The sequence below is a fragment of the Lytechinus pictus genome, chromosome 11 (assembly GCF_037042905.1).
Source record: "Lytechinus pictus isolate F3 Inbred chromosome 11, Lp3.0, whole genome shotgun sequence".
Taxonomy (NCBI): Eukaryota; Metazoa; Echinodermata; class Echinoidea; order Temnopleuroida; family Toxopneustidae; genus Lytechinus; species Lytechinus pictus.
Window position 1 is genome coordinate 8,767,882 of NC_087255.1, and position 23,801 is coordinate 8,791,682.

Genomic DNA, 23,801 nt, shown 5'->3' on the forward strand with positions numbered 1-23,801 from the left:
GAAAAGTGAGATATAAGGTTGAAAACAATTGATACTCCTATTGGGCATTGTACAGGCCAATATGGCACCAAAAAGGACCCCCATGAAGGGAAAGAGGGGTCTAAAAATTTGAACCCCATCATTTCTGGACCCTATTGAAGCCAAAACAACCAAAAATCAATTTTGGCACATAAGTCCCACGGGAGCTGTGTCATTGACATACCGTACCACACTATAATGCTCAAGGGGCTATATCGAATGGAAATAAAAAACATTTGCGCTAAGATGCAAAATATAAATTATATTTACTCAAACAGTAAAATTCAATTTATAACAGCTGACCAAAAAAAAAAAATCACGGCCACAGCACTTTTATAACATTGAAAGTTACTTTAGTAATATTGACCATTTACCAAAGTTTCAGACGGGTTCTAGAGCATTGTTAGGCATTTCCTCAAAGCGGAAGTTAGCTAATATCATAAATTTTGATTTCGTCAAATAATGTTTACCCAATCAGAAATTTATATCGAATTGCAATCCACCTCTTGAAATGAAATGGCCTTTCTCAGATTGATGGCCTTGATGAATTGACGATATTGAGATTTTAAGACTCATCCCAGTCTGTAACTGTCGCGAGGATGATCTATTAAAGGAAAATGAAACCCTTGAAACCAGCTGAATCCATATCAAAGAGAAAAATCAAAGAAACATATTGTTGAAAGTTTGAGGAAGATTGAATGAATAATAAAAAGTTATGAGCATTTGAATATTGAGATCACTAATGCCATGTAGATCCTCCAATTGGCAATGCGACCAAGATCTGTGATGTCACACACGTACAACTCCCTCATTACTTTAGTTCTTATTTCACTTATATTCTCACTTTTATAGAGTCTATCACAAGGTGAGGTGTTCTCTTTATGAGAGGACAAGTACAGAGGTTTCACAACATTATATCATTGATGAATCGTTTGTCATATGATTAGAATGAGCAAAAAGAGATGTTTTGGGGTATATTTTCAGTGTCCAAAAGGGGAGAGTTGTTCATCTGTGACATCATAGATCTTGGTCGCATTGCCAATGGGAGGATCTCCATAGCATTAGTGATCTCGACATTCAAATGCTCATAACTCTTATATTGCTAGTCCTATTTTACTCAAACTTTTGTTGATCTTATTCTTTGATTTTTCTGCTTTCACAAAAGCTAACTTGCTCCAAGAGTTTCATTCTCCTTTAAGTAGTTTTATACTTATACCGTCTTTTCACTGGTTTTCAAATTTATCCCGCTGCTGTCGCGGAACACCGCTATAAACCCGCTACACATGCATTCAGAGTAAATAAGTTATCCCGGCACGGTCCCGGGATAAATTTCATGTATCCATTCACACTCTGCAGAAGGTGATCATTGTGACTTCCGTAACAAAGTACGTGTAGGCTTGTAACCCCGGGGGTGGGGGGGGGGGGGGGCTACTCGAATCATAACATGATACTTATATACGTGCCACACAAAAATAGTGGGCTCTGGAGCTAAATCTTGGTCTTAAAATGGGGGGTCTCCGGAACGGCTCTAGGATCAACGATTGCTTAAAATGCAATGCTCTGGAACTGACCACATTACAAATGGGGATCTCCGGAATGTAGCATATGGTAGCGGCTAGTTCTATCGGCAGTTTAAAGGGCAAAACCACAAGAACTCCAATTTGAGGGTGTCTGGAAAGGGGGGAAATAGGAACATCTATATGGCTTTCTAAATTGATGATGCTCTGGAACGGAAATTTAGGCTGAATATGGGGGTCTCGACCGCGGCACATACTATCATACATTTATATTAATTAGTAGGCCCCCCGTTGTGACCCCATGAGTGACCCGATTCTGATACACCGGAAATACTTGAGGGCGATGAATCGAACCCACGTCCTTCAGATTGAAAGACGAGAGTCACAACCGCTAAACAAAACGACACCCCACGTTATAGATTATCACAAGTGGTTTATCCCGGTGTTGTAGCGGTGTGCCTCAGTACAGTCGCGCGGCTGTCCCGCTGCTATTTCTATGGCTTGCCAAGCGAAAGTTTGTTGCGGAGTTATATAGCGAGACGAGGTTATCCTGGGTAGTTTTTTTTGCAGGTCCGAGAATTCACACTAAAGGCAACACCGCTACAGTCTCGGGATAGTCCTGGTGTTGAAGCGGTGTTTATGGGAAGTGTGAAGACGGTATTATTGGTTATGACATTTTAGAATTATCAAACAAGTACCTTGACACGCCGGTCCTGACCAGTCATTAGAGCAACCACTATCACTAGGACATTCTCCAGTCGCATGATCGCAATCAGCTCCATTCAAACAGTGGCATTTCTGAAGACAATCACTGCCGAACCGACCACGTAAGCACGCTTTGTAGAAACAAAAAGATAACACTCTCTTTTGTGTGGATAGATATGTAATATTGATTTGTCATGTTTTAAAGACCCAGAGTAAAATGCATTTTGTTTTTCTTTACAAGCTATCCTTTGAAAAACAATGCTCAGAGCGGCGCCAGACTGTCTTAGAGAGAAAAGAAGACAGAGACATGACGTAATTTTTTGTTAATTCAGACTTCGTTCTTACCTTCTCAGTCAGTCTGCAAGCCCCTGTGTTAATGAGCAAATGAGCAAGGTTTATCCAAGTCCTCTCGTTCCTGAATCCATGTACCTGCAAAATCTCGTGAATTGTGAGACTTTGTTTCTCAAAGAATTTAACCATTTTCTCCTTGAGTAAAATTGATCATATTTGTACCATACGGAAGAGTAAACGTAACTCTTTTATACTGATTATTTCTTTTGAATAAAATATTTTGAAAAATAAGTGAATTCTAGGCATGAAAAGATGCCTCAAATGGAATTTTCTTCCTCTTTTTTCTCTTGCAAATTGTGCAAACTTTTGTGTTTTAGGCACAAACATTATTTATATCACCAGAAAGCTCAAAATATATACTTTCTTACAATGTCACTCTTGAAATGAGGCACCTTTTAGATTGGTCAGCAGCCATCCTTTTCCATCAAGATGCAAGACGAGATTCTGAAATTTTTGAGTAGCATAAAATCTAGAGTTCTGATTGGCTGAATAACGTTTTCAAAACAACAGGAGCGGGTAATTTGAAGAGATTACCACATGTTGAGTGTGACCTTCAGAGGCACAGTGTGGGGAACATTGGAATTTGCGTGGGTGTGTGGTCTCTATGACCAATCAGAGAGCAGTATTCTTGTTTTTGAGCTGCAAAATGTACTTGGCCTATGAAAAGCTGGCTGCTGACCCATCTAAATACCTCTTCTTATAAAAATTATATCATATTAAAGCTTAGATCTTCAGTTTTATTAAAATCTAAAAATCATTTGTGCTTAATCAGAAATTAAGGGTAAAAACAACAACTGTTGTTGCATGAAACTAATTATTTGTTTCATGTTTTAGATCAAAAGTTTCCCCTATATTACAACATCTTTCTAAAAATCATGACCTGAAAGAATTATTTTTCTTCTTTAATAAAGATACCAAAAACATTAAATTTTGTCAATATTTAGAGCAGCAATGGCCGAATAAAAAGAGGTGTTTTCGTCCGCACCAAGCTCATTAACAATGCAAAAACCCTCTAGTCATGAATATCACTTGGATAAAAGAAGCTACTTTTTGCGGGCTTGCCGACTGACTGTTCTCTCTTTGATTTTTTCCTTTTCCTCATCATAATTTTTAAAAATCGAAGATGATATATTTGCCCCCCTTCCTTCCTGTATAACGCCACCAAACCTAAGTGTAGTAGCCTATAAACATGTAGCATTTTTTTAGTACTTACTTTCGTTACAGTAAATTCCGGTATATCCAGCCAGACAGTTGCAACCATAAGGATCGGGTAGACATATTTGACTTCCTGCACACTTGTCCAAAAGCTGACCACGTCCACATCCAAGCTCACAGTCCCAGCCAAATTTATGCCTCCCGCACGCTAAATGAATTACAAAGCGCTTGGGTGTTTTAATTAGAAATCTTCCACAAATGAAATAGATAAATAACGAACATGGCATGTAACTGTTGGATAAAAGACTATGACCAGGTGATAAGTTAAATAGAAGGCTTATTCACTAGAGAATAGGGAATACAAATGGACCTACTACTAGTATTCGTTTGTTCAATTTTACAATCAATGATTAAAATAAATGAGAATATTAAAAACCTCGCCTCCACTGTCCTTTTTAATTTGTTTGAGTTGCTCAGAAGTTTTGTCATTATTATTTTAGTAGCTCTTTAAGCTATATCAATCTGTCATGAGGTGAGAAAAAAAAATCATAAATTAAAAAGGAAAATACGGGGGAGCTTGCATGATGCATCCACGAAAGGCGTAATAGTACCACGCTCATGGTCGGCCACCTATTTGACAGAAACACACTGTGAACGAATTTGTAATTATTGCTAATTATATAGAGATAATAAATAATGTTTATAACGCCTTTTGAACTGCCATTGTGAAGCAATTTGTTTCACCTTACATGTACATGTCCCGGATACATGTACATGTAATAGAAATGTTGAATTTCTTAGTCCCTTTGATTGATTGTTGTTTTTCGTTTTTTTACCTTGGATGCAGTTCTTTCCAGCATGACCAGGAGGACAAATGCATGTTCCTGAAAATTCGTGACAGATACCTCCATTGTAGCAGTTGTCACACAAACGATCACATGATGGCGGATTCCACCGTCCAGGAGGGCATTCTGTTAATAACACAAATCATAAACAATCAAAATGTAACCCTCCCACACGGGCGCGCCCTTTTTCACACACGTGCATCCTTACACCCAGGCGCGCACAACCTTGTTAAAAACACAACCACACACTATACCCACGTACATCCAAACAATTTTACGGGAGGTCTACCTTTGAGAGTTCGTTTGAACATGGACATACATGTAGGTCCATATGGTTTGACCATATCAAGAACTTTATACATTTGAGTATTCCTAACAAAGACTACTATTGATTTGAAATTCCGATTAGTATGTATGCATGTACATTACAACTATTCAATATCATATTATGGATATTCTAGTTGTCTGGTAATATCCTCTGTCAATTATCTTAAACGTGGGCTATAATGATACAATTATATATATTTAACCAACGATACGTGGTGCATATTTGGAATTTCAGTGAAAACTTAAAGAGATTTCAAGGGAAATGCACGGGCAAGCAAAATGAATAGTCCCCTTCTCTATACTACGCACACGTGATTTATTATTGCTTTTAATCGAACCTCTCACGATAAGCCTAATGAAGCTGAATTGGCGTTGCTGCAGCATCCCGTTCCTATACGTCACATAGACACCAGCATCTGACGTGACTGCAGATTGAATTGTGTGTGATAGATGGCTGGAACTCCTTTCTATTACAGAATAATTCCAGCCTTCATCAATGAATTTCTTCCATTCTATCCAGCTGTCACCTTCTATCCTTGTATAAACGTTCATCACACTTAGGGTGACATTATCTCCGACATGTACCGTTCTCGTAAGACGACCATTAAAGGGTTGCAGTTTACCTTTTTTGGATAATTACCGGGAACCAGAAAGGAAAAAAAAAAAGTAGTTAATTCATGATCCATGATTTTAAAGATATTTTTACTCAAACTATTATTTTTTATCAATTAGGAGAATCCATATACATTCGTAATTCCGAAACTTCGTTATTCCGAAGGTTCGGATATTCCATGAGGTTCGTTAATTCGAAAGCGAAATAAGGTTCGTTGTTTTGAAGGTTCGATAATCCGAAAACGAAATAAGGTTCGTTGTTCCGAAGGTTCGTTCATCAGAAAACGAAATAAGGTTCGTTGTTCCTAAGGTTCGTTAATCCGAAAAAGAAATAAGGTTCGTTGTTCCGAAGGTTCGTTAATCCGAAAACGAAATAAGGTTCGTTGTTCCGAAGGTTCGTTAATCCGAAAGCGAAATAAGGTTCGTTGTTCCGAAGGTTCTTTAATCCGAAAACGAAATAAGGTTCCTTATTCCGAAGGTTCGTTAATCCGAAAAATAAAAACCGGGAAAGCAGAGGGAAGGCAAGTGTGGTGGTGGTGGGGGAAGAAACACCGTTGCTGTTATCCTCATATTATTGTTATGAGGATGGGAAGGCAAGGGCGGCCGAACGAATTTTCGTTTAGGGGCAAAGTAAAAAATGACACTCGTACGTCAAAATTGGCACTTTGGTGATATTTTCACCATGAGATTATCATCTGCGTGAAGTCATTGTGTGTTTTTATAGTAATTAAAAAGAGAAAAGCCTTTTTGAGGTGATTTCTGATTATTGAAAGATGTATATGGGTGTCTTACGAAGAGTACAGCAAGATGGTTGGTCTGAGTTTGAGCTCCTATATTCTATCTAAAATTCGAGCTTAGCCAGTCAATGTATGGATATTCCTACAAGATAGTATCTGCTGACTGATTCAAGTAGACATCTGACACAGGCCTTTTAGATTTTAGGACACAATCTCAAGTTTTCTTGGATCTTTTGAACATCCCCAATATGGTCGTCACTCGTCAAAACCAGCCAACGGCATCGCAAGAATATCCGGACCAGCCTGCTGGAAAGGGTTTTGCTAGCAAGACCAAGAGAGTTTCAAGCCCTCGAAGTCCCCAAATTGAAGCAATCGACACGAAAGAAGGTGATGGGGTCAGTTTCCAATACCTTGCTAGAAAATTGCGTTGCTTCAATATCGAAATAAAAAAAACTTTGTTATTTTCTTGGTGACTTTAATTTTGACATACTGAAATATTCATCTCATTCTTCAACTGGTGATTTTTTAAGTATCATGTATGCACAAGGTTTTAGACCTTTAATAACCAAACCTAGACGCTTAGCACCTTGTTCTTTCACTTGTATTGATAACATATTCACAAATGTATTACATAAAGATATAGTGCCTGGTATACTTTTTCTGATGTTTCAGATCATTTACCTATTTTTTCATTTCACTTAAGCATTTGATCTTATTAATACTACAAAAATAGAGATCACTATGCGTCTACAGAAGTTAATTATTCGGATCTTTTATATGACCTGTATAAAGTGGATTGGTCAAGGGTTCAAAAGGTGATTGACCCTAATATTGCATATTCAAATTTTATCGAAACTTTTACATTCTTGTACAAAAAAACATTCCAAAAATTCTAAATCATCTACAAGACAAAAGAAATATATCCCAAAGAAACCTTGGATCACAAAAGGTATTTTGAAATGCATTGCAAAAAACAAAAACTTTTTAGTAATTTCTTACGCAGATCTTCTGTAAATAATGAATCGAGGTACAAGAAATATACTGAACAACATCATACGTTCTAGCAAAAAAGAATTTTACTCACGAATACTGACAAACAATGTAAAGAATAAAACCAAGACTTGGAAAATTATTAAATAAATTATGGGAAGTAAAACTACTTCGAGACTACCCCAATATCTTGATAGTCATAACAGACGTATTGATGATGAAGGTGAAATGGCTAACATGTTTAATTCTTTTTATTTCAAGTATAGGATCAACTATATAAAAAAAGATTAACAAATCAAGTAAAAGCTTTCACGAATACCTTAATAATAAGTCTTTCAACTCACTATTTCTACTTCCTACAAGTGAATCTGAAATTATAAATATCGTTCATGATATGAAGAATACAGTGTCATGTGGTCATGATGATATAAATGCTAAACTTACAAAGAAAATAATTCATGGTATAGCTTATCCTTTAACTGTCATTTTCAATCTTTCAATTTCAACAGGTACTGTACCTGATGATTTTAAAACAGCAAAAATTATCACTGTATATAAAAAAGACAACAATAACCTCGTTGATAATTACCGCCCAATATCCCTATTGCCTACATTCTCCAATATATAAAAGACTTTACAACCACTTAGTGCACAATAGCATTCTAATACATGAACAATTTGGTTTCCGCCAGTCCTACTCTACATAAAAAGGCATTAGTGTACCCTTAAAACATATCATACATTCTCTCGACACAAAAGAAATTCCCATGGCTATCTTTGTTGACCTCAGCAAAGTCTTTGTCTCACTCGACCACAGTATACTACTATACAAGCTTAGGTATTACAGCGTCAGAGGTGTTGCATATAACTGGTTTCAAAACTACCTTTCTGATCGCAAACAGTTTTTAATAATATTAAATCCAATATTTTGCCAATAACATGCGGTGTCCCACAAGGAAGTATACTAGGTCCTTTGTTGTTTTTAATTTATGTTAATGATATTATCTATTCCTCTAAAATTTTAAAATTTGTACTGTATGCAGATGATACTAATATTATATTGTCACATAAAAATGAACTAAAATTGATTGAATTAGCTAATAGTGAACTTTTGTCCGTTACAAATAAATTGATTAAAATAAATAAAACCAAGTACATAATATTCCATTCATTCAAAAAACATTATGTTCCCAACTTCACAGTTGAAATAGATAATACTGAAATCGAAAATGTTCACAGCATTAACTTTTTAGGTGTAATATGAGTCGACGAAAGACTAAATTGGACAGAACATGTTAATAATATTCGCGGGAAAATATGCGCAAAATTCGTCATTTTATACCTTTAAAAACCTTATTCATGTTATACAATGCCTTTATCTTGCCGTATTAAAATTATTGTGGAATAGTTTGGTCAGGTACTACTTCAAAAAACATTAATTGGTTATTTGTTTTGCAAAAGAAAGCAATTCGGCTGTGCACAAACCAGATTTTAACACTTTTCCGATCGTTTGCGGCGAATGATAATTTCAAATGTGGTCGGTGGAATATTGTTATTCATTACGGTATATGCCAGATGAGTGCCCGCACGTGCCCAGTCGAGCAAATTTGAGTCATATTTCAGGACATATTGCATAGTTTTTTGTTCGCATGCCTCCGAATTATGTACTACACATAACCAGACCAAGATGCGGCGAAAAAGTAATTATCATCACAAAAGCATATTTCCCTTTCTGTATGACCTATAGCTGCGGAGTCATGCGGGAATCATTTGTCTACACAATTGCAAGAGATGTTGAGCAAAGTGCATGCCCTGACATACTTTCTGCTGGCGGCTTTTAACCTTGTTCAAAGAGATTTTATATGCTGTTACTCCATCTCATTTGAAACCTCCTTGCTCAGTGTAAGTCCATTATCTTTAAATGTACTAAGTTATGGAATGCTCTTACATCTGAAATAAAAAAATATACATTCACAATATGCTTTTAAATCTAAATACAGAAAAGTTATTTTATCTGCATATTGATTCTACAAAACCTACATAAACATTTTTTTATGTGTGTTTGTGTGGGTGTTTCTTTGTGTCTGTTGTTTATAGTCTGGTTGTAATTGACCTACTGTAGATTTGATTGTTCTTTTAAGTTCTTGATTTACCATGTCATATTGTATATTTTGTATGTAAGGGAATCACTGTTTAGCAAGCCATATAGGCTTTTGTTATTCCCATACATATTTTATTGTATATATCTGCTTTGCATTTTATGAATTATTAATAAATTGAATTGAATTGAATTATATTTAGGCTTTACTTTTCGCGAGAGAGTATAATGAGCGAGCGATTTGGAAAAATTTTCAAAGCCGAAGTTGTAAAACTCGTTTTGGGGGTCAATTACTCAAAATGACATTAATGCGAGGTGTTGAGAGTGTGAATCACAAGCTCAAACTTTAGGGCATTTCAATAAATGAAAATTTAAAAATCCGAACAGGTTTCTGCTATCATTGAAAAGATGTGCATCTAACCATGGACCCTATGGTCCATGATCGAACTAAAGAATTAACACGAGCGCAAAACTTTAGCCAATAGGGGGGGGGGGGGGTGGGGAGGACGCAATTTTTTCACCCATGATTTCCCCGATCGGCAACTCAGTGTTTTTGTTTTTTTTTGAAAGGGTAGTCCTAACAGTCAATAATTAGCTTTATTCCTATAAAATAAAGTAAATATCTAATAATATCATAAGCCTTTTTTAAATAATGCGAGCGCGAAGCGCGAGCTATATTTTTTTTAAATATGATGGGCAATATGTTTGTGATCTTCAAAACAAGAAGCCTATGTAACAAGATAACAACTGCAAGCAAGAAGCGCGAGCAGAAATTTTAAATATAAGCTCTGACCTGATCTAAAATGGACGTGTTAAGATTTATTTGCAGTTAGCCATGAAGTCGATACATGTTTCAACCAGGGTCGGCGGAACGTATTTTCCTTGTGAGGGGGGGGGGGCAAAGCCAAAAAAGGTGCACTTATATGCCAAAACGGGCATTTTGGTGCAAACGGATATTTTCATCATGAGATTATCATCTGTGTAAAGAAGTTGTGTGTTTTGTGGCAATTAAGCTGAGCAAAGTTTTTTTAAACTGATTTCTGATTGATAAGATATATATTTAGGTTTCATTTTTCTCTAGCAAGTGTAGTGAGCAAGCGGTTTGGAAAAAAATCAAATCTGAAATTGTAAAACTCGCCTTTTGGTCAATGGACCTAATTACTGTTAAAAGGGCTTCCTTGTGAGATGTTGCGAACGAATCAAGAGCTCAAACTTTTGGAAATTTCACGCAGGCCTAATAAGAAATGATAATAATAACAATAACAATAATAATAATATTAGTATTATTTACCAACGGAAGCCAATTCAGTTCTGAAAACTGTTCTCCCAGTGGGCCCTGCTATTATTATTACCCCGGCTTTAGCTGGGCTGCCTGGGCGCCCAAAGGAAGATATTTAATGGATTTCTTCCTACCGGGTACCCATTCACCTCACCTGGGTTGAGTGCAGCACAGTGTAGATAAATTTCTTGCTGAAGGAAATTACGCCATTGCTGGGATTCCAATCTACGACCATCTGCTTCATAGTCAGAAGACTAATCCACTGGGCCACAACGCCTCACATAAAAAGTAAACATTCCGAGCATTTTTGTAATCATGAAAAAAGGATTAACATTGTTCTCATTAGGCGTAACGATCAATAAAATTGTATTAACATTTATATTCTTTATTACCATTTTTATTATGATCATCGTTTGGATTATTATGATCATCATTAGTATTATGTTATAGTTATTACCAACAGAAGTTCTTATTAAAAATGGCATCCCCTCCAATACAAATTCTATTATCTGGAAGTTACTCGCATGCGACCAACACACTTATACCCTTTTTACACAGGATTTTCTTAACCCCGGACTATCGCTAACCCCGTACTATCCTTAACCCCGTACTATTTTTTTTCCTTTTCACACATGCCAAATTGTTATCGCTAACCCCGGATAAGGAATGCTTGCTTTTCACACACGAAACTCGCTAACCCCGGACTAGTGGTTTTTGTCGATCATTCGTAGTACAAGTACTTCACTCGTACCTTTTTACACACGCTAAAATTTCCTTAACCCCGTACTATATAGTACGGGGTTAAGCTTAGCCCACTTTCGTTTTACACTAGCGATCTTAACCCCGTACTATCGCTCTTAGCACCGCAATTGCTGGGATAACCCTGCTTTTTTGCAGGGCCAAATAATCCCGTACTAAAGGTGGGGTTAGCCCACTTTGCAAAAATGCTGTGTAAATAGAAAGTGGGCTAAGCTTAACCCCGTACTATAGGTGGGGCTAAATTGCCATTTAGCCCCACCTATAGTACGGGGTTAAGGAAATTTTAGCCTGTGTAAAAAGGGTATTAATCCCCTGCATCCTTAAACCATTTGCTTAGGCAGCAATTGCTCAGATAAAATCGAAATTAAGCCTATGCTTGATACGGGCGCCTAGTTTTAATGCATTACATGCTTTGGCCACAACACACACAGGTACATGTATCATTAGGTGGTTTCAGACCGCCTCGAAGTTCGCCAGTTCCAGGTATTCTCTGATCGGGAAATTTACCCCGATCAGAAAATACCAGGTATTTTGGCGGTCTGAAAGCAAACTACGCGTAATATCCCCGAAAGAAAATACCCGATAAATAGTAGGTACTTGGCGAAATTACGAGAACTTTCGCGGGGATTTTTCCAAGGTCGTGGGTATTTTGGCGGTCTGAAAGCAAATTACGGGAACTTTTAGCCCAGCGTGTCGTTGGGTGCGGCGCCGTGCATGGGTTGCTGCTGGGCTAGTGATTTTGAATTTCGCGCCTTGCTGCTTATCAGACCATACTGCGCATGCTCGTAACTTCAGGAACTTATCCCGAAGGGTATGTTTCAGGGCGGTGTGAATGCAGGAATAATTAATGGGTATTTTTCAGCCTAAAAAAGTTCTCGTAATTTAACGGGGATTCTTGTGATCGAGGCGGTTTGAAACCACCTAGTATGTGGTTTCAGACCGCCTCGAAGTTCGCCAGTTCCAGGTATTCTCTGATCGGGAAATTTACCCCGATCAGAAAATACCAGGTATTTTGGCGGTGTGAAAGCAAACTACGCGTAATATCCCCGAAAGAAAATACCCGATAAATAGTAGGTACTTGGCGAAATTACGAGAACTTTCGCGGGGATTTTTCCAAGGTCGTGGGTATTTTGGCGGTCTGAAAGCAAATTACGGGAACTTTTAGCCCAGCGTGTCGTTGGGTGCGGCGCCGTGCATGGGTTGCTGCTGGGCTAGTGATTTTGAATTTCGCGCCTTGCTGCTTATCAGACCATACTGCGCATGCTCGTAACTTCAGGAACTTATCCCGAAGGGTATGTTTCAGGGCGGTGTGAATGCAGGAATAATTAATGGGTATTTTTCAGCCTAAAAAAGTTCTCGTAATTTAACGGGGATTCTTGTGATCGAGGCGGTTTCATACCGCATCGATCACAAGAATCCCCGTTAAATTACGATAACATTTTAAAGCTAAAAAAATACCCATTCATTATAACTATTGTTCGTTATAACTATTATTGTATAATATCATGTTACCTTGTAAGGACAACACCGTTCTTGTTACCAACATGAATTACCAAAATGAATTAATTTCATTTTCGGAAATACGAACCTTATTTAATTTTCGGATTAACTAACCCTATTTCGTTTTCGGATTTACGACCCTTCGGATTAACGAACCTTATTTTGTTTTCGGACTAACGAACCTTCGGAATTACAAACCTCATTTCGTTTTCGGACTAACGAACCTTCGGAATTACGAACCTCATTTCGTTTTCGGATTAACGAACCTTCGGAATTACGCCACAAATGTTCGGATTAACGAACCCTTTTTCGTTTTCGGATTAACGAACATCGAGGTATAGGCAATTTCGGAATTACGAACCTTCGGAATAAAGAACCTTTGGAATATTATTATGAACCCTGCGGAATTACGAAGTGTAACCGGAGAATCTACAATAATAATCAATCATGAAAAATATTATCATTCATCAAAATGAGGATTTTTGAGGCACGCATCACACTTTTTAAGGTATTTACTTTCCGATATATTGTAGCATTTTCCAACCATGTAAGTTGTGCACAACAAAGTTTGAATCTTCAGCATACGTACGGGTAGATGAGGCAATACCAAGTGGAACAGTTGTCTTCCTGCTTGCTGTTACCGATGAACACTCGAAGAACCCGAAGCCCTGATCATTGGAAGGTGGGAGAGTCTGCCTCAAACCGACATGCGAGTGAGACGACACGTTTCTTGTGTTTCCTGGGGCTCTGAAGCTATCAGGATTGATATCCTCAGTCAGACGGACGAGTCTTCTGGTTGACAGTTTGAGAATATCCTCAACCTCTGAACCGAGCAGACAGAGATATGAAGAATTCCTTCCACCTCCTTCGTAAGGTGTTGTAGTAGCTGCTATGAGACGTATAGGGCGAACTGGCCGTGGTCCTAGAAGGAAACCGTTGTCCAGTAATGAGTGTTTTGTCAAAGAATGAAAGACATGAAAGAGGAATAACACAAAAGTACAATGAGCAAAAAAAAAAAAAAAACACACACACACACAAACAAAAATAAAAATAAATAAAAAATAGGGGGCCATACATGGCGTATGGGGCAAAATTTCGGAAAGGTGCGAGCGAGTGAATCGATCTCGCATTTTTTTTTTTTTTTTATGCCAAAAAAAATTGTTTTATAGAGTTTGACACAGTAAATAATATCATATTTCACCCATTCCCCACTTTAATTTCTTTCATTTTCTCTTTTTATTTCGTCTTGATCCTGAATATTTGGCAGGTCCACATCTCCCAAGCCCCCCCCCCCTCTCACCTCCCCAAATCTGTACGCCTGTGGATGAACACGTAAAGTCAAAGTCTTGACGTTTTTTTTATGATTTTGACTGCTCATTACGTATTTACGTATATTATCACTACCTAAAGATTTATGGCACAATTTTGTTGTCTGAGCGTACGTCTAGTAATTTGGTCAAATATACTTAATCATATTAATTGAACAACAGCATATAACAGTGACAAAAAAACTAACTTAAAGTAAAAAAAAAAGAAACAATGGGACAATAGAAAATAAAAACAATAAGAAAAAAACCCAGACTATTAGAATTGGCAAAATTTTATTAACAGTAAAATTCTATGAAACGAGAAAGCCTTTTGTTTATAATTTTCGACAATGTTGATTTGATCCTTAGGTCAACCCCCCAGCCCCGACGAATTTCGTGGCTAATTCGCCGCGCAAGGTTTTTTGACATCACTTCTCGCTGAAAATTGTACTCACGTGATAGTTTTTCACATGCAAATCTGAGGTAGGATGTACATGGTAGTTTTCTCCATCCATTTTTAACTTGCTGATGAACACATCTTTCATTATTGAAACGACCGTTATTACTGTAATTTGACCAATTGGGAAATCTGCAGATTGGGCAAAAAATTACGAAATACAACTTAGTTGTTATGCAATAGTTCTAAAGAAATATATTGTCAAGACAGCAAAAAAAAAAGAAAGATAAAAAACACAGTAGCAGTGGAAGTGGCACTGTCCTGTAATGTTGCGTTGTTTTCGTGCGATGTTCCAAACGTCTGAAGCGGCAACTTCTGGTAGCGTTGCAAACATATTGTATGCAATATCAGGCCTATCATTTTTCCCGTAGGAATCACTAAATTAGTAACACATTTATTAAAGTCTTCCAAATATCACATGTGTACTGCATACAAATATCCATTGCCTTGTGCCATTTTGGAGGGTCTAATTTTGTTTTCAGCTCTTAATTTGTTTTATTATTTTAAGTGGGAGCATTTTAAGTGCAGTGGTCATTTGTTCATGGAATTTCTCCTTAATATTGTGATTTTTTGTTTAGTATGCAATACTCATGCCCATCTGTCCACAATCTAAATCATCTCTTAACATACTCATTAATGATACGGGTTCCGCTGATCCATTCAAATTCCCTTTGACCAGTGTTTATGTTGAGTCCGAACCAAAATGAGTTACCATTTGCCAGACGGATAAGATGGTTCTGCAAAAAAAGGATGAAATAGCGATGAATCCAAAATATTTGATTTTGTGCACTGCCACTGGTCAGGGGCGTTGCTAGGCCTTTTCCAGTGAAGGGGGGGGGGGGGGGGGGGGGCGGGTGATGGAGGCCCTGATCACCGAAAAATATCGGTATTGGTTACCGACGATCATGAGGCATGTTATAGTTCCTTATTCTCCTCAGTCACATTTTTTCGTCATACCCAGGGGCATATCCATATTTCACCAATAGGAGGGGTCGGAAAACTATCTTCATTCACATTTTCCGGCGCAGCCGCCTAAATCTGATTTTTTCTTTCTTTTTGGGGGGTTAGTTATACCTAATTTTTCATTCTTAGAAACAAAATAGGTTATTTGATGGGGCCTGAATTTAAATTCCCATGCGAGCGCGAGCTCAAATTTTTGCATATTTTATACATTTAGACTTAAAACTTAGACTTTTCATGAACCAGATGCATACCTAACTAAACGATCCATGCGTGTGCGAAGAGCGAACTGAAATTTTGATTTTCGACCAGAAAACTGGAAATTCTAAGCACATCTTGAATGATATGCGTAGCAATTCATGCGATGATGTGAAATGAGTTAGTAGACATAATTTGCAAATTCTTTTTTAATATAATTAACTTGAAAATTTATACTAAAATGTGTTTAATAAACAATCGTAATGTAAATTATTGAAAAGATGATTGATATTGGTTTTTAATGCAACTCTTATATGACATCATCGACATCTGGATTCATTAATTGTTGTCATTTATTACCTTTGACGCAAATCAAACTTTACATCATTGCTTGCAAAGAATACCTCTTGATCATCCAAACGTTTAAACATACCACATTATGGTATCAAATAATTTGGGAGAACATAGTTTTAGGGTTTATAATAATTATGTGTTCGTGGAATATTATTCCTAAAATTTGGGGATTGTTGAGGTTTCAATTTTTTTTTCTCACACGGTAGGTCCTATTTCTGACCAATCAATAATGCGAGTGCGAAGCGAAAGCTATTTTTAATTTATTTATTTTTTGAGATTCTGCTTGAAAACTGGACTGGTTAACCACTTTTTGCAATCAACAGTAGAATAAATTTAAATCAAGAAATATTATTAATACGAGCGCGAAGCGCGAGCTTATTTGGGTTTTTTTTTAAAGTTGAAACTCGTTTTTTTATAAGAACTTGGTATTAGAGCGCTGAGCGCGAGCTGACTTGTTATACTTAGTTTTAGACCTCGAACATTCAAAGTAATGTCACCACGAACAGGATGCATGGGTATGCAATAATTGTTATATAAAAGTAGAATTGCAAGAGCAATCACATTCATTTATTTAGTTATTTCCTCTTTAAGGATACTCATAGCATATAATGATTAAGATTATTCCAGAATGTCTCAACAAAGTTTTTTTAGTGTTAGGCATGTCTATTTAATAGGCTGAGTCATTTTAGTTATTTCTTAAATGTATTAAAAGATACACAATATATATTGCAACACAATAGACTCCTAGTGGCTGTGAAAAGGACAATAGGATTAGCTATGTTGTTTACATTGTTAATTTCACTGAGGTCATTCAAGAGTCTTCAAGAAGTGGACTATTCTAGAAAGAGGGATAATGTTCTTTTAAAGACAATACTAGAAGCTTCCAGAATAGTTGAAATTTATACAGCGCGTCCCAAAAAAATGTCCCTCTTATATGGGGCTAAATCACTTTAAAAAAAAAATTATTCTCAATGAAATGTATTACCTAGGAAGCTCATCTCATGTTCTAACTTCTATAAAAGTTTCATTGGTCTCGCCTCAGTGGTTATGAATACACAGTCTATTATGTAAAAGTGGTGCTTTTTAGCCCATTCTAAGTTTGCATGCATGCAGCACTACTGTGTGCATTCTGCACTTTCTAGCATATCAACCCCCTTTGACCATTCTGACCAAGGAATTCCCTGATCTGACCAGGGACATCTCTACCGCATAGCCAGGATTTCATTTTTGAGGGGGTGGCAAATGTACGTGAAGCGTACCAACACTTACAGAGCGCGCTCCCTAGTGGGTGGGTGCAGGGAGGGGGAATTTCCCCCTCTCGCGCGAAGCGCGAAGCGTTTGGTGTTTCATAAATTGAAATGAAAAGGAGCCGTCTCTCTTGTCTCTAATACCTATATCAGGTCCAATTCAGTTGAATATATTGTGATTTTGAACCTTCTTTTCATGAACCTTGTTTTCAAAAGTGAACGCACAAAAAAGGAATACAATGGAGGAAATTAAAATGATAATAACCCCGCGCGAAGCACGGAAGCTAAAGCGTTTTATCAATTTTTTTTGCCATGAAAAGGGTCCCGAGAAAAGGGTATTCTCAAAGATATATTTAATACTTCCCTTGGAAAGATCAGATTTGATTACAAACAATTTAGCGACAGTGCATATCTTTAACTCGCAAAACAGAGGAGAAGAAGTGTAGATGCCGGGAGGAAGATATTCCTCCCCGCACAGAGAAATGAAACTCTGAAATTTCAAAGGGCGGACGTTCCATCAAATGCAGATATCTCTAATACCCCATCGGCTCTCATTCAATTGATTTTGTAAGATTATTGAACTTCATTAAAAGGAAAATAGTGCGCAAAAAGTTGAAATTTCTGTGATTTATTGAAATTATATAAAAAAGGATGCGTAATTTGTTTGACTTATCCTGAAGCGCTTCATTTTGAATTATAAAGAACTTAAGTGTCATTGAAAATTTCAAACTGAGGGCGCAAAACAGGACAGGAGATGAATGTGCAAGGAAATAACATGAAGTTTAATAGAATTTGATGAAAAATATTGTACTTTTTATTTAATACGACACGAATTTTATACCTTCCTCTTTTCAAATTAGGATCCTGTTTGCCCCAAAATTATGGTTGCTTAGTAATGAGCTGAAAAGCGGGAAAAGTTGACTTTATGGAGGTGACGGCAAAAATTGATATAAAGATTTTACCCGCCCGCAGCCGACCCGACCAGAAGTTGTGCGATCAATAAAAAAAAGATAACTTCTTATACTATACATTTGAACTTTAACTGGCAAGAAACACATATAGCTGAGGTGGAAAAACAGGGTTAGAGAAAGGGTGGGGGAAACAATGGAGAACTTCAATATTGTCATTTAACCGCGCGCAGCGCGGAAGCAAAATTCATATATAAATTTAGAGCAAGAGTGAAGGAGTTTGTCTTTTGAGAAAAAAAACAAAAAGAAAAATAAAAAAAACACAAAGCTACCTTTCTTCCCTTTCCTCCCCTCTCTTTTCCTTTTCTCCTCTTTTTTTTCCCTTCTTTTTTTTTTCTTTTTGGGGACGTTTTTTTTTTTTTTTTTTTTTTTTTTTTTTTTGGGGGGGGGGGGTGACCGCCCCCACCGCCCCCCCGGCTACGCGCCTGGAAAATCTCCATGATCTAACCAGGCTCATCAAATTACAACCTTGAGCATGTTTAGAAATGCAAAACAGTATTTGACAGCTCATTTCATGTTTGAAAATGGGAGATGCACAATGATTAAGACAACGGGTCATGTCTGTTTCATGCCTAATTCATGCCTAATACTGCATTTTTGTTTTTATTAATGTTTTCTTTTAGTTAATAAGCTACTGAGGTCAAGTTATTTCAATGTAGCTTTTTAAAAGAAAAAAAAAGTCAAAATTTTCTCTGGTAAAGTTCCTTTTTCGCAAATGGTGTTTAACTTGCGGATTCCTCCTTATTTTTGAGCTTATTTTACTCATCCATCATTCACATTTTCTTTCAAGTTGGTGCACTGATTCCCCATATCAATCATTAAAAAAAATGATTTTTTTTTTTTTATATTTCTTTCGCTTCTGAACATGCCCAAGTTTATAATTTGATGAGCCTGGATATGATTAGGGAAATGTCCCTGCTCAGATCCTGGATGTAAAAATGGGGGTTAACATGCCACATAGACAATGCAGATATGCATCAATGCTGCAAACTTGGAATGGGCTAAAATGCACCACTGTTACGTAACAGAGTGTGTATTCAAAACCGCTGAAGCGAGACCAATGAAATTTTCATAGAAGTTAGATCATGAAATGAGCTTTCTACTCATGAACATTTATTTGAGAATACTACCACATTTTAGAATTAATTCAGTCCTATGTCAGAGGGACATTTTTCTGGAACGCGCTGTACATACAAGCTGGCAGTTTATTCAAGGACATCATCACATCGGATTAGAACTCAGAGTTTCACACCAGACTTTATGTCAGAGAATAGTTTATTTCCAACTGGAATACAACATTTATCTTCTGTGGAATTATTTGCACGCCATCAATGAACTGTTTGCAGTTACTTTGAGAGAGGAATTCTCAGTTCTCATCGAGATCATCAACCTGTTTTAATGAACGTTTTTCAACCAATGGATTGCTGAAATTGACTGTTTGTCATCATCAACTGCGTCTTCACGGACATTTCAACTCGTTACAGTGACTCTTGTTATTCATCGTGCTTCAACATCAATTTCATCATCGCCATCATTGTGAACTTTAATTCAAGGAATCTTCGCCAACCAACTTGGAATTTATCTGGATTCAATACAGGACTATCATAACTTTGGATTATAATGAGAACTGACACTTCAAGAGATGTAAGATCAATATCATTTTTGTTCTGTTTATGAATGATTTTTTTCCTGTAATAAAAGAAAAGGAAATCAATTTTAAACCTAAATTTTCATTGTTATTTGTTGCAGTATCGTAACATTATACTAAAGTAAAAAAAAATGATAGCACCTTTTGTAATCATTTAAAATATGCGTATTTAACTATACAACTCATGCGGACGCCAAACGCAAGCCGAAATCTTTAATATATTGCAGTGGTTCCTAGCATAGAAATCATGAAATAAATATCACATGAATATAATACATATCTCACTAAACAATTTATGTGAGAGTGAAGCGCGAGCTGAACATTCATGATTTTCCTTCCAGTGAACTGGATATGCTAAGCACTTGTTTGCAATAATGAATAAAATGAGTATGTCATCAAACAATTATGTGAGCGCAAAATTTCGATAATCCCACGGGAAAAAGAATATTCTAAGTATTTCCTGTAATCATGAACAGGATATCGGTATCTAACTAAATATCTAACTAAAGCGCGAGTTGAATTTGTTTAGATCCCGTTTTGAAAACATGAAAGCTTAAGCATGTTATTAGCTGATATTTTTTTATTGGCTTAGACCTAACAATCATGACATACGAAGCAATGTAACCTTGAACAGGATGGGGATATTACTAAAAAAATAATTTATTTTTCGATAATATGACCTGACAACTGGACATTCTAAGCACTTTTTTGTAATTTAAAGATATATGTATCTCAATAAATATTTATTGCGAGCGCGAAGCGCAGGCTGATTAATGAAAACGACGAGTATCATGCTAAGGAAGTTTAATATTCCGACTAAATCAAAACTGATGGATGTTGTAAAACTTGTTTTTTTTCAATTAAAAAACAAGGTGTATATCTGAATAAACAAATGCGAGGGAAACTTTTTTAGCGCTGTCCAACACGTATTAAAGAAAATTGTATGCAAGAAAAATCTGTCAAATTTACTAGACCAGTAGTCAGCTGGGTGCAAATGATATGACAATCACAGATAATTACATTTCTGACATGATATTGTAGTCAGAAATAACTATGTACTAGTAAAATACAACTAGAAAATAGTCAAATATGGCTAGAATAACAGTTGCACCCAGCTGACCCTTTTAGCTAGTCATTTTAGAGTGTACTGAGGTTACAAAAGAGGCGAGCTGAAATTTTTAGCAATTTAGATCAACAACCGGGACATTCTTATCACTGTCGGCACATGAAGCAGTTAAACAATGGGTGACCGACAGTGACACTGCGCGGCTGCGCGACCCGACAGTTTATCATTTTTTTCGACAGGCATCAGTCCAACAGCCCCTGCGCTTGTGTAACAATGAATGCCAGCGTGCAGTGCGAACTGAAACTTGTGATATTCTGACCTTGAAAACATTCTTTGCACGTTTTATACTAATGATCAGGATGTTATCTCGATAAAAAATGATGTGAGCGAGAAGCACGAATTTAAATTTTTGATATTTCGGTCTCAACAAAAAAAAGACAATTTATGGAAGTTTTAACCCCAATACAGCCGGGATATTTTGGACCCATCTCTCATCCGAAGGGGGAGGGGGGGGTATCCGCGTTCCCCCCCCCCCGAGATTTCGGCCGCCATTCGCACAGGGATAGTGTGCGATGAAATCTATTGTACGTTTTATTTTTTTCAGAAATAATACAATTATTAAAATAAAATGTCGTATTCACAGACACTTTGTAGGATTGATTTTAGTCAGTAAAAGTAGAAATAGTATATTTATGAATTTTTGATAAAAATACAAGTTACATCGGTTTGTACATGTTTTTTTTTCTTCAATTTTTGGTCTGACATGCACTTACATAATGTTGCTTAATTTCCTAACCGCATAACCAGGCGCGGCGTCGCAAAGTAGGTATCAAAGGTTGAGCGAGACGTGAAAATAAAAGGTCCGCAAGCGGCATTGTTTATTGCGAAAAATTTCTGGGGCGGATCCCGTCAACCAAATAATGCGAGCGTGAAACGCGAGCCTAAACTTTGGATATTTAGACCTGAAAAATTGACATTCTCAACAGTTTTGTACTAATCATCATGATCATGATGATCTTATCTTAATAAACAACTGATATGAGCGAGACGCGTGAGTTGAAACTTTTGATATTTCGATCTGAAAAAAATGACACTTTATGGAAGTTTGGACTCGAACAGAGTCGGGTTATTTGGACCATGGACCTATAGGTCCATGTTTGGACCCATCTCACGGCTGATGGGTGGGGGGTTGGAATCCCGAGATCTCAAAAGTTGTGCGTATTGAATATTTTAAGCCCCTTGTTTCATTCACCTTTCTTATTCTCTCCTTTCATTTTCCCTGTTTTTTCTCACTTTTTTGGTGTTGGTAAGCGTAACCCAAGGAACCCCCTGGTTTCGGGAATGGTTAAGGTAGGCTTAAAACTAAAAATTCAATTGAATGCAATTCATGTCAACCATATCCGACAACTCGATCGTGTTGTATATACTTCTTTCTTGATAAATTGAATAAAACTATGAAAAGAAACTGAATAAATAATGCCTATATGGCATTTACTCAATGACACAACTGCCATGTGAATTAAGCCCCCCCCCCTTCCTTTGGTCAAAATTAAAGCTCTGTGTGCATGCGTGTGTGGGTGGGGGTGGTCGCTAATTAGATGGATTCATGCTAACTGTAAAATATGAGCTCGATTATTTTATTTTTTTTCTTTCTTACATTGATTTCTTCTGTCTTAGGCTGAGCAAGATCGCCTCCTTGTTCCTGGCAAAACTTCCGAGCAAAAGAATAGGATGTCTTCGAGGATTGGGATATGTGGTAAAGGGTTCCATCTAGTTTGCTCCATTTATATTCTGGCACGTCTATATAATTCAGAAAGAGAAAATATTGACAATACTCTTAAATATTTAAGTTAAGAGAAAGAAGGATATATCAATGCCTGATAACATAGACTACCTTATCAGAACCAATTAAATCCATGATACAGGTGATGGATGGATCACTCTCCGAAAGCGAAATGGCCGAAGAAAGTCATTCGCGTTTTTTCCTGCTCATCTATAACGTGGGTTAAGCTCCTTTTTTAATAAAACTTTATATAAACTGTAATACATGAATGGTAGTATATATATAGCTTACCGTGATAGCGCTCGCATATAAAGTGCTGTTTGTCACTGCATGGCGTAGAAAGCCACCCCATGTTTGAGACGGAATGTTGCAATGCGGTGCAGTTACCCCAACTGTTACGCCCATGAGATCCAAATGAGGAATACCTTTCAGTGTACGGAGTAAAATGGAATGGGAAGCAGATACAAATTAAATGGTCATATTTCAGAATAAAAAGTTGCCTTTATCATTATCATTGTTTTCAATGATAGTCTTGCCGTGCCAGACAGAGTTTTACTTCATCAATAATTAAATTATATGCATATATAATATGGTAGAATATTGCTTCACGAGATTTCTCTTTGGAAGACAATAATAAAGAGCCCCCACCAAATTTCCTCACTCAAGCCATATTTCTTCTTTTATTCGCTATCTTAATAATTTTACCAAATGACTAGTACTTCAGGGGCCGCGGAAAGTTAATGTGCACGTGTATTGAGAAAACGGTGTGTGTGTGTGTGTGTAGCCCCTCTGCAGCCCGTCAGCACCCCACCCCTCCCGTTCCGCGGCACCCGCACTTTATACTTTAATATGCATGTACAAGTAGGCCTAATTGACATTACTTAATTCTTCGTATGGACAGTAGTTTGTCACACTATTAA

The 23,801-nt window shown here is 37.0% G+C and overlaps 1 protein-coding gene across 1 annotated transcript in view; it reads right to left on the minus strand.

Moving 5' to 3' along the window:
- Window positions 1-23,263, minus strand: part of LOC129271718 (receptor-type tyrosine-protein phosphatase kappa-like) — a 63,244-nt gene extending 39,981 nt beyond the window's left edge. Inside the window, exons 1-9 of the mRNA XM_064106603.1 lie at window positions 23,173-23,263; window positions 22,756-22,898; window positions 15,288-15,394; window positions 14,656-14,789; window positions 13,483-13,815; window positions 5,257-5,541; window positions 4,583-4,717; window positions 3,805-3,954; window positions 2,234-2,371 (exon numbers count right to left, since the gene is read on the minus strand). Coding sequence (XP_063962673.1) covers window positions 2,234-2,371; window positions 3,805-3,954; window positions 4,583-4,717; window positions 5,257-5,541; window positions 13,483-13,815; window positions 14,656-14,789; window positions 15,288-15,394; window positions 22,756-22,898; window positions 23,173-23,233 — 1,486 coding nt within the window. The 5' untranslated portion in view covers window positions 23,234-23,263. The remainder of the gene's footprint in view (window positions 1-2,233; window positions 2,372-3,804; window positions 3,955-4,582; window positions 4,718-5,256; window positions 5,542-13,482; window positions 13,816-14,655; window positions 14,790-15,287; window positions 15,395-22,755; window positions 22,899-23,172) is intronic.
- Window positions 23,264-23,801: the final 538 nt, after the last annotated feature.